Source organism: Lonchura striata, chromosome 6, assembly GCF_046129695.1.
Source record: "Lonchura striata isolate bLonStr1 chromosome 6, bLonStr1.mat, whole genome shotgun sequence".
NCBI classification, from domain to species: domain Eukaryota; kingdom Metazoa; phylum Chordata; class Aves; order Passeriformes; family Estrildidae; genus Lonchura; species Lonchura striata.
In genome coordinates this window covers 39,675,423-39,687,618 of record NC_134608.1, presented here as the reverse complement: position 1 = coordinate 39,687,618, position 12,196 = coordinate 39,675,423, and the positions used below count along the sequence as shown (strand labels likewise).

At 33.6% G+C, this 12,196-nt stretch overlaps 1 protein-coding gene and 1 long non-coding RNA gene across 7 annotated transcripts in view; one reads left to right on the top strand and one right to left on the bottom strand.

The window, feature by feature from the left end:
• The window catches only part of LOC110472043 (uncharacterized), a 249,637-nt gene that overhangs the window by 222,464 nt on the left and 14,977 nt on the right, over nt 1-12,196 (top strand). The window lies entirely within an intron of this gene.
• The window catches only part of FUT8 (fucosyltransferase 8), a 97,366-nt gene continuing 85,428 nt past the window's right edge, over nt 259-12,196 (bottom strand). For all 6 annotated transcript variants that reach the window (XM_021533254.2, XM_021533253.2, XM_021533257.2 and 3 more), the window contains exons 11-13: nt 11,518-11,694; nt 7,545-7,695; nt 259-3,830 (exon numbers count right to left, since the gene is read on the bottom strand). In XM_021533254.2, the coding sequence (XP_021388929.1) occupies nt 3,513-3,830; nt 7,545-7,695; nt 11,518-11,694 (646 nt within the window). In that variant the 3' untranslated portion in view covers nt 259-3,512. The remainder of the gene's footprint in view (nt 3,831-7,544; nt 7,696-11,517; nt 11,695-12,196) is intronic.

The following is a 12,196-nucleotide window of genomic DNA, read 5'->3' as shown; positions in this document are numbered from 1 at the left end:
TGGCCTGAAAATCAAGAACTCAGGTCAGAGGTACATCAGTGTCACAGAAATCCTGTTAACTGAATCCTTCAGAATAAATTTCTTAGCTTCCAAGCAGTATGTAGAATACCGTTTCCAAAGATTACATTTAGCTGGCAAGTAAGTTTTTACAGTGAATGAGACAGTGATAATTCAAAATAGCAAAGAATGCTAAGAGTGCTGCTCATATTGGGTTTTATGTATGCAACATGCATACACACACACATACACACACCATAGTTTCTTAAAGAGAAAAAATTTAATTAAACAGCAGTTGTTTAAGGGGTATGAAGGCTTGTTTTATGGATATCAGAGAAGGTGGTTTGGTATGCAGTAAAAATTACAAGACTAGATTGCTGCAGTGCTAGAAGGTAAACAAAAGAAACACAATGTATGCTTGCTTCTTCACAAGCATTCTGGCTAGTAACTTATGAGTTCATAGCCTTCAAAAGATCCATCTTTCTCCCAAGTATTCAAGACAAAATTTTTTATTTTCTATTATTTCATTTTTCTGTGAGCCACAGTAAAAATCTGGGGGTCTCTTTTCCACATACTCATCAATCCTTCTATATTACCTGGACCCCACTGTACAGTGAGAATAGTCTCGAATGTTCATGTCATTTAATATAAAACAAAATCAGTTTTAATGTACCAATGTCCCAGGATTCCAAAATATAACTAATTGGTAGTCTTAAAGGAAACAAATCTCTTGAAACATGCATCCAGCAAGAAGGGTATTGCTAGATTTCTTCCTCTGAGATGTACTGCACTTTGAGCACTAGAGGATCATATGACCCTGGGGAATAAGATCATAGCATCTACATTAGTACATTTCTGAATTATTAACAGTAATGCTATAATTTTGCATAATTTCATGATCATTTTCTCAAAGATGATGACCTAATAATTCATTAGGTACTCAGAATATGTAAGGAGGCATGTGTACTTTGCCAATGTTTAGTCAGAAACAGTCTGCTGAGGAATTGCCACACTACATAGGTACAGCTTCTACATCAGTGTTTGCAGTTCTCTCATTACCACACCTGTTTTTGCCTTTGGGCTCATCTTAGATATTCTGTTATTTAACTTCTTTCATTGTATTTTTAACTGAGTTACCTAACTACAGGAAAGTTTAAGTGCTAATTTATTTATGAATACTATTTCTGAAACACACGCTAAAAAATGAGCTAGAAATTATGGGCTCTGAAGCTGTAAGTAAACAGCTTAAAAAATAAAAAAATTTCAAAATCTATATATCTATACCAATTAGCTAATGTAGTATTTGTGGAGACAATTAAACAATTAAACTAGCTCCCCCCTCCACCTACTAAAAAAAAATGTAATGACCTAATTGCTGAGGAAGAAATGTTCATGGCTTCATATTTTTTTCAAGTCAAAAAGGAAAGTAGCAGTAGCTTCTTATGTACCGCAAAATAAAGTTAAAAAAAATTGTTTAGCCTACATTTGTACCTCTGAAATACCGTATTTGCCTGAATTAGTGGAAAATTTACTAGCATCACTTAGACTGGAAACTTAGAAAGCTGCTTAGCAGCTCCAAAATACAGAAGCATCTGTTGACTCAAGATATCTTTTGTCACAAAAATTCATCTTTAGCACTTCCTGGCTGCTCTAACTTTCCATTATCCTTTTACCAGTCTTTAAATCTCATTTCGTATCTCAATTCATTTTCACTGATATGTCAATTTAGCACTATGGTAAATGTATATTTTTTTCCCCCGAGAGTTTTTCAACTTTTATTTTGTTGTTCTTTTTCAAGACACAAAATAAATTTTCAGTTGTGGGGCACATTACCAGACGGAATCTACAGGAACAATCCTGAAAGAAATGTCAGAAAGTACTACTTTGTAATTCCTTCACATACCAATCCAGTTGCATCTCTGCACTATTTCAACTGGAAGCCTGCTGCTGGACTGCATATTGCCAGAGATTTCTTTTTAATTTTCAGCCTAAAATTTATTCATGGTCAAGTGCATCCATTCACTATGTAAACACTGTCCTTGGTCTATTCATAAATACAATTAAGCATATTTTTGCTTTGCTAAGGTCAACTAGCCATGCTGTTTTAACCTTTACTGATGTGGCATTTCCTCAGCCTCTGAACAGTAAACATTTTCTGCTCTCCAGTAATCCAAATTGGATTGCACTAGAAGCTATAAAATGCTATTAAATATTATTTTTATTTGGAAACAATCTCTTGTCATCTTACATATTATAGGTATCTACATATACAACCATCAAATCTATGAATTTATTTGTAAAATTATTTTATAAATTATCTCTCTTCTTAATGAGAGCTGACTGGCAAGAAATTTCAAAACACTAAGAAGTACTAATAATCTTATGACATGCATAAAAGTTCATCCTTGTATATTTTCTTGTAACCTACAATTTTTGGGTAAGCTGTTAGATTTTTTTGAAGTAGTCCAGACTGACAGGTTCTATTAATGGGATAATCTGAAGTATTTCACTTAAAAGTAATTACATTCAATGCCAAAATGCTAAGTGGCCATCAATAATACTCTAAACTCTGAATTATTTTCAGAAGAGAAACACAAAAGTTAAGAAAATAGTGTCAGAGGGTAAATGTAAGCAATTTAGCCACTGAAATAATCCTGCTGTTACTGACTGTCCACAAAGCTGAGCACCACTGTGCCCTACGCAACTGCCATACTACACAAGTGTTTTAAAATTAAATGAAACTCCGGATACCTTTTCCTTCTTTTGTGGATTTTGTGTTGTTGGTTTTTTTCAATCAAAGGCAATGTCCCGAAATTAGCAGTACTAAAAAATCTGTCCATGGCATTGTTTACAAAAGCTCCTTAGAGACAGTAACTACTTGATTGTTGAATGTAACGTTTATTTTATTAATGATGAGAAGTAATCAATGGAATGCTAAAAAAAAACCCCAAACTTGTAAAGAAATCTAGTCTGAAATCTGAATCTGTTGTTTGAAGCAAGTTCAGTGGTCACGGTAACAGCAGATGAAAGTGGACTCTTGCCCATTGTGAAACAGGCATGGCTCTTCTAAAAAGGTCACAAACTTTTCAAATATAGGCACCATGTTTCAAATTTTGCACATACAAAAGATGTTCATGTCACTCAAATTACACAATGTGGCAGTGTTACAAGTCTGAACATTATTGTCAATTAATGGCGGAGAAAAGAGCCCAAAGCTCACGTAAGACTAATGACCAGGACAGCTCCTGAAAAGAGACAAGAAGTATAAAACAACAGTTTTCCTGTTGTATGTGGGTTTGTGTGTGCATGTGTGAGAGTGCATATAACAAAAATGTTTAATAGTAAGTTCAGACAATAGCCCATCCACTTGTTCTCAGCTTCTCCAGTTTCATTTTAACCGCATGATAAAATGCAAATTCAAATCCCATAGAAACCAATAGTTAGTACGTTGTTGACTGGTTTGAGCCAATCAACGTTGAGTTTTTTTATAATATGCTGAATGTCTTCCTTTTTATCTACTTGTCAGCCTCTGGGTATGTAGGATACTTGACTGTCTCAATTTTCTCCTTAACTTTGTAGGATGGGTATAGGCCTGTTCTTCCTAATTTCCTATTGATGCCTTTTGAATAACCATCCCAGTGGTTTCCAGCTACTCCAATTATATCTCCAGGTTCCATAGGAATTTCATCAGCAGTTCGTGGATGATGAGCATAAATAGCAATCTGGTTGTGAGCATTCTGTCCCCCAAAGTAGTAGATATCATCCAAAGAATGGAAATACGCCGAAGCATCTGGATGTAACGTCTGCATAATTTCATAGGCAACTCGACAAACCTTAGAAATAAAAACAGAAGTCATTAATATTCTGTGTGACATACCACACAGAAATATACCACAGAAATCAATAACCAATGTATAGTCATATTTCCTAAGAATATCAGGGTCTGGAATGTCTGGGTTAAAAAAAAACAACTAATTAACCAACCGACAAAAATAGGCCCCCAAAAAATCAAGCTAAACCAAACCAAAAAACCTCACAGAATCCCTGTATATTTGCTACTAAAAAGCATGAAATTTTGCAGAATGTTAATTAGGCCTCTGGTGATCAGATTTAGTAAACAAATAAATAAATAAATAGATAAATAATTAGTATCATCTACTCTTCAGTTTAAAATTAAAATATCTATATGAACACTAGCAACTGCTTTTTAAAATTAATGATCAAGTGTAAAAGCAAGTAAGTTTTCTTTTTCTACTACTACCACTAAAAATTGCATTTTACTTCCCTTTGAACCTTTAGAATTTACATTTTCAAATTTATCATGCAGTAATGAGGCCTTGCATTTACTTTTCTAAAGGAAGTACAAATTTTCACAACCAAACAGTTCCATAAGTCCAAGACTTTAAAATGCTGTATATATTAGAATAATGATAGAATTGCTGGCAACTTAGAAGACAAATAATGAAACTGAATTCTATCAAGACAATAACTATGTCAGTGAGAAGAAATATGCATTTTTACTTGTCATTGTACCCTATTTTATGAAGGGAATTTTCTTCAGACTGTACACATGTTGCCACATCAGAATTATGTTGTATTTCTCAGAGTTGCCAGAACCACAAAAGCATACCACTATATTAAAAAAAAAAGTTTTCAACAACTGGCTAGAAGGCTCTTCTCTGTCAGGTGTCTGGCTTGGCTTTTGTGGGTTTTCTGATTTCTGACCTCCATTACTGTATCTTTCTCTAATTTTGCATAAGTTTGATAAAGGCCGATTAGCAATATAGAACATTTCTTTAACATGAAGAATCATTTGAGCTTTTTCATAATTTTCAGTCTATGTTAATATAGTAAAGTTTGATTTTACTTTTATTTTCTCCCTTTGAAGACACAGTGAATAGAACTTTGATCAGTCAAACAAGACATAGCTGTACTTTCCTTTGAGAGAGGCATTTGCTTTAAAAATGTAATAGATTTCCTTTTATCCCTCTGCATCTGAACTTTAAAATAACTTTTCAGAAGTACCTTTCAGAAGATCAGGCTGAAGTTAATTATTTCAAAGTACCTGTTACACACTATAATATAGAAACAAGTTTGATTACTCATATATTTGAAAAAGGCTATTTATTTTATAGTTTCCATGACTGTTTTTGTTTTGTCCTCTACATGTCCGTGTACCCCAGGAAGAGGACATACACAATATGCACTATAAAGATTTAAAATCTTTCAGTACAAATGCTTTAAGCAATTGTGTCCTGCATATCTGACATAAAACATTTAACATCTCCTCTCAGAAATTGTTTTCTGTGTAGCACCAAACCTGGGTGACTAAACTGTAAACTGTTGAGGACAGCAGGCAAAACATCCGCATGCAGAAATATAACTGAAGCTAGCCTCCCTTTTTTTATTCCCAGATCCCATGTTCTACAGCCTGTACACTTACCTGTACAATTAAAAATACAAAGACTAATCAATTCTGGAAGGAAATGAAGTTATATCAGTCAGAGGGAGCTATGACTTCATCCAAATGAACAATGAAGGGACAAAAAAATATCTTTGTTCTAACGTGTATTCTTAATTCTCCTGCTGTGTTATGATTTGTGTGACTCCCATGTGGTTTTTCTATAAAATTAAATTAATCTATTCAATTAATGTGACGTTGCTGAAATATAGTGCCAAGGTAGCTTGTTCCTCTTGACTCTTCTTTTCATGATAGGACTAATTCCTTAACAACAGTATTTTAAGGAAATACCTATTCTTCAACTTCTACCAATGTTCTTTTAATTAATTAATTTTAGTTGATTAATTCCCAGTTGATACAGAGGAATTCCTGTTTCTATTCACATATAGTGTCATTTTCTCTTGATACCTCTGTAATGATGTTCAGAGTCTTTTCGGAAAAATAGAAAAAAAAAAGTCAGCATAAAATTGATTAATGAGAAAGTCCAAAACCACAATGGAAATAAATAAGAATACATTTTTAACCTCATTTTCTCTTGACACCTATTGGGCAAAAGATGGTCATTAACTGCCTTATTTTGCTCACCTAAGTAAATGTCAAATAGTTTATTTAATTGGTGAAAGGACAGGGATAGCAACTGAAATGTTAGAGAATCAAATTTAAAACCCCTTAAAAGGAAACTTTATGAATAGTGGGAAAACTTGCAATAGACCTTAGAAAAGCCCAATATACAAAGATTCTGTAGAGATCCACACAGCTGCGTGCCCAGAAAAACCAGTATTAAATTATTTTTGAGGAGATTGATTTATTACAGCACAGTAAATTGCCTAAAATAAAGTAATTACTGGACCAAATTCATAGTCCAGCTATTGACAGTAACACTGTAATACTGCATCCCCTATACTTTAGTAGAATTTTCTACAACTCTGGAAAACCAAATACATTATCCAATAAACAAGTCTACTGTCAAATGTATGGTGAAAGAGAATGAGATTTGACCGCAAAGACACCATGTACTTCAAAGGGGGTTGTGTCAGGTGCCCTCCAGAGGTCCTGATCAACCTGTATCACCTTAACTGTGTTGATATATTTTAAACACATATTCTTCAACACTTAAAATTCAATTACAATATATTCTGGCCAAGCCGTTTGCAGCTGTATTTAAAGTATATTAATACCCAGAGTTTTATTTAAAGCAAACATTTATCACTTTTAACACAGCTATCTGAATATAACAGTAGCAGAAAACATTACAGATTTTTCATTAAGTCTTTATCCAAGACTACATAATTCTTCCTTCAGACTATGAACTGCCTCTACACCAATGCATGTGTGGCATTTAAGACATACAGCCGTAGGTTTTGTTTCTTTCTCTGTGATACGCATTCAGTGCATGTGCTTCAGCTAAATCAATCATTATTATTAAAGTGGATGGCTCCTCACAGCTCTTCTTAGTGAGGATTTTTACTTTGGATTTTACTCAGGTCTTTGGTTTGAAAGAGCCTGTATTAATAACCTTCTAAATATGCTATAAAATGTCATTGTCTCTGACAGGATGTGGTGAATGGTAGATAGAGTGTATGCACCAGCATGATTGAGGGATAAGAGGCTTTTCTATACTTCTTGTAATTTTGCTGTCTTCTTGCTATGGCAATTTTATTTAAGAATTCCGTCTGTCAAGGTCAATATATCACTGTATTGACCATCTATTAATATTGTGCTTGTTCTCTATTTGTCATTACAGTACCATAGAAAATTTACGTTTGAGGCTGTGGAAAACATTTAGTTTTTAAGTGAATTTTAACTTCTGAGTTTTGCGTCCATTTCCATCTAACAGTACAATCACGTGTGATTGTGTCACCAAAGAGAATAACGACAACAGCATGTAAAAAACATTCAATCTGATAGAAGTCATCTCTTGCCATATGTGAATTAGGTGGATCAGCACATTAGCCACAAAATACTGCTTGGTGACTTTTTGCTGTGCTTTTTATCTTAAAACAAATTTTTATAAACAGAAGCATGAAGAAAACCAAGATTTAGAACTGGTACATATAATCAACATTGTCTCTGCATTGCACATTACCTGGGATGAAAATGTACAGACCAGGAAGTCTGCCTGAGACAAAAAGTGAATATCCAGAATGACACCTCTTAGGGAGTTTTCAGTGTATCGGTTATGGAGTCCTGCTGACCAGGATATGGAGTTATCACTGATAAATTCATAATTTGGATATCTGTGAAAATACAGTATACAGTTAATAGCATTGTTCTGTTTATTTTTTTAAGCATTACCTCTGCTGAAAAATAGGGTTGTTAATTAATTTTAAATAAGTTTCTGCTTTACAGAAAATTAACTACAATTTTGCTGAACCCTCTAGAATGTCACTGCTGCCTCCAAGCATGCTCTCCCTTTATCTAGAAAAAATATTTAAATAAAAAGATTCTGTACATCTGTCAGATACATAACAAAGCAGAAGTGAAAGACATATCAGGAAGTATATACCACATTCTGCAAATGATGCTGATTTAAAATTATGTACTCAGATCACTAAGTTTTTTCTACTGCTAAATATGATATGGGATTATGACTTTATTAGGCTACACTTACTGCCATACCATTGATACTGATTGGGACACTGCAAAAAAACAGCCACCTGTGAAAGGGACATATTAAATAAATGCATGAAAACTAATGAAAAGAATAAAAAAAGCCTTTCACAGTTCTTAAGGCTATATGAAGAAGAAATTTTGCAAATTCAAAATTCCTTTGTTCAAAAGGAAATATATGTAAAATTCCATGGCTATACAATTTTCTTCACTTATTACAAAAAAAATTAGTACTACTGTTAAGTCAAAATATTTTTTGAAATATGAAACCTTGGTTTATATCACATTAAAATAAAAGATTTTCTCATGTAACATTAACTTAATTTTTTAAAATCCTTTTATTTGCTCTTACGAGAAAAGGAAAACAAGGAATTAAAAGAACGTGGGGAAGAGAGAGAGAGAGAGACAGGGTTAAAAATCTTTCCTTCCTGCATCTAACAGCCTCAGAGAAGGATACAAAATCAAGCACAGTTACAAGACTGTTTCAAGTTTCCATTGGTTTCAGAAGCTGCTCAGCTCATTGTGCAACTACAGCTTATCACTGCAGGTGCAAATCAAGGTGAGTCCCAAACTTCTGTTCTCAACTGCTAGGCCTGTGGAAGTGTCCAGAACAGGCACTGAAAATTTTCTTCCCTCTGAAAGAAGATTGTGAGTGTATGTGTAAACAGATTGAGTAAGAAATAATGTGTTTTCTCAGGTCTTGCTCTAAAAAAAGTTGGAAAATATATTAGCTGTTCATCAGAGCCTAGTACTTCAAAGCAGTGCTGAATTCTATATATCAAGCATACTATGACTTGGGGGTGGGGAGGGTTAGCCAAATTGCAGATAGTAGAAAGGGAGAAAAGACATTAACCTGCTATTGTGGAAGTAAATAAACAGTAAAAAAGGAGAAAAAAAGAAAATACAGATGACTTTACAGGAAAACATTCTGTAAGGAAGAATGTGGTTTGTTGAATTTTTGTGCTCATGTACAAAAGAATAATACCTAAATACAAACCAGAAATATATTAAATATGGTCCTTTTAAGAATTTATCATCTGTATTGTTTTGAATACCTTGAAGAGTGAAGATACTGTAAATAGTATTATGGACAAAAAAATACATGTACTAGACATTAAAAAAATCTGCATGTGAAAACTATTAAATCAGCCAAAGAAAAAGCAATTTACACCATCCCTAACACATCACTTAACAAAGAGAAATACCATGACCTCTGCCTACCAGAAGCTGTCAAATGCTTTAATCCCCTGATCATTACAGTTGTTGAACTCTCAACCCGGCTACTCTCTATTAAATTGTTCTACATGATCCTAATTCTGAAAATATATCTTCTTTCCTTCTTTTGGAAACAGAACACAAACATACTACAAACTGGTGATAGCGACTGCACTATCTTTACTACTGTGCTTGCAGTTGGCAGACATCTGACTGCAAGGGAAGTTTCTGAAACTCAAGTCAAAACATTTCTGTTTTCAAGACTATGATTAGTTTAAATAGTTCTCTTGCTAGAAACAACATGCCTATTCATGTGAATGTTGGCTAAATTTTCTTTACTTAAATGCCAACGCTGTTTGACAGCCAGTCACTCTCTTGTCGAGAGATACAGTACCTAGGACTTACTAATATTGTTGCACCAAATAATGAATGCAACATAAGCTACTGCAATGTGACAGCTGCTTCTATCAAAGCTTGGTAGTTCAATGTGACTAGAACATTTTTGTCAGAAGTGTAAACCAATTTATAGTTGATTTCACAAGAAGAGAAAGAAAAGCTTCTTTGCTGCCAAAACATGACCTTAACCTGCCTTCAGATGCTATTAAATGCCCAAACATCAAATTACATCCTGCCTTCTGTGAAATCACAGGAAGTTTCAAATGCCTTCTACTCGAGGCATCTAAAGCTGCAAGCAACAGAAGGGCGCAAGCAACGTAGAAAATTATGTTTTAGAGTAAGTTGTGACCTGAAAACCCAGCAGCAACACATAAAAAATTCTTCAATACTTACAGATTCTATGCCTTTTATGAAGAAAACATAAAATTAATGCTGTATGATTGAGCTGTATCTTACCCTATGAATGTAAAATAGTCATTTGGAATGGACTTGAGCTCTTATTCTTAATACAATTCAGTATTGTTTTACTGAATAAGTTACAATTAGTTTTTGTTGCTATTAAAAACTTGAGATGATATGTTTACACAGGTAGAGTATCTCATTATTATTCATAAAGAATGCTAAGGTTTGAAGGTTAAACAAAAATAAAGAAAAATGCATAACTAAGATTGTTACATCAATATTGAGTTCTGTTATGCTACAAACAGTTTTTAAAGTTATTTAGGGCAATATGATGAATTAAATATTATAACCTCATCTTTGTGTTGCCTGTCTTTTCATTGTTTAGATTTGCACTTTAAAAGCTGTAATTGTTTCTACTATTGTTTTTGCCTTTACACATATAAAAAAGGATTAGGTTGCCATCATCTGGAGTTGACTATGTTCATTTAGTTTTCACAAAACACCATAATTTTAAACAGCAGCCTTTTATGAATATGAAACACAGAAACAGCACAGTTGAAATAGACAGGTTTTCAATGCTGTAGAAAATTCTTCTACTACAAAATAACTTTTTCTGCTTACTTTGCATATGCCAAAGAAAATCTGTTATGTAGCATGTTATCTTACATATTTTTCCAAGAATGTCACTAAGAATAGAACACTTCAAACATTTGCCACTATTGAGTTGCTTTGATTTTAGAAAGTAGTAATCAATTAATTAGAAGTATTCATTTACAAGGAAATATAGGCCATCTAGAAGTAAATGAATATTTACTGTGTATCCATGTTCTAGAGAGTTAGAAGAAGATACAGAGTAACAAAAAAAGGACAAAGACACTGTAAGAAGTTGAGAATCCCTATATTTAAGGACAAAATTATTCAACATATAGGATGAAAGTCTTCTATGTTCTTACTATAGAAGTCCTTCTGAAAGAGGGAAGAGCTGCTTCATAAGCTTTTCAACCCACTTAGAAAAATTCCTCTAGCAACTGTTCATATCTTCTGACATGTTTTCTATATTTCTTAATATATTAACCAGGTTTTACAATATTACTAAGTAGTTTCTTTTTAATATGCACGCTCAATAATAAATGTTGTGTGCTTATAACTTACATTTATATTGTTTATATGTATATTATTTTTATTCACCTCCCTTCTACAGCATGCTCAACTCTTCTAGATTTTTAACATTAAGCTTTGAAAAGCATACTTGGGAGAAAACGATCCCAAAAAAAACATATCTGAGAGAAAAATCAAAATCACTGGAAAATTAAATGCAGTCTTAACTGAATAAAGGATTAAAAAAAAATTATACTAAAACTTGTGATGGACAACAGTCAGAAATTGTAAAGCCCACCAGAAGGAAGAAACTGTAATATAAACACAATTCATCTTACTTGGATTTTGCCTCTTGCAACAAGGAAGGGTCATCTGTAGCCAAATAGACTCTTTTTTTATCAACATGCATCCTGCGAGCAAGAAGCTCAAAGCGCTCTTCCACGTGCACCATGTACTCTTCAATGGGGTGAAATGCTGCCTCGGTCCCTACTTTGTCTGTCCTTCGGACGTGAACACTGGAAAAAGGGAAAAACTAGGAATTACCTTTAAAAACACTACACATACTTCAGCAAATGAAATTTTAGATTGAATAAATACATAAAATAATGAGGGATCAAAGCTCATCCATGTCCATCATGACACACTGACAATATGAAGTCAGTCTGTTCTCAAAAGCAATATAATAATCTGACAAGGAAGCAAAGAAAGGAATGAATTATAGCATATAAGGTGGCATTCCTCTTGTGCACAAAGTTAGCTACTGTAGATAGATAATGCTTGATCAATACAGGTCAAAAGGAAAATAGGAATATTTGCATCATATAATCCATAGTTTGAATTAAGGTATTTACAAACGCTTTTTTTTGACCTCCTTGAAATGTAACAAATCTCCAGACACAGCAGTAGTGAAGTGCCCTACTGGCTCGAGGTCAAAAGGCAACTAACATTTGGACAACCTACTGTGTACTCCTAGAAAAAGAAAGTTTAAGGGCTGAAGGAAATTCTGGCAAAGGAAGA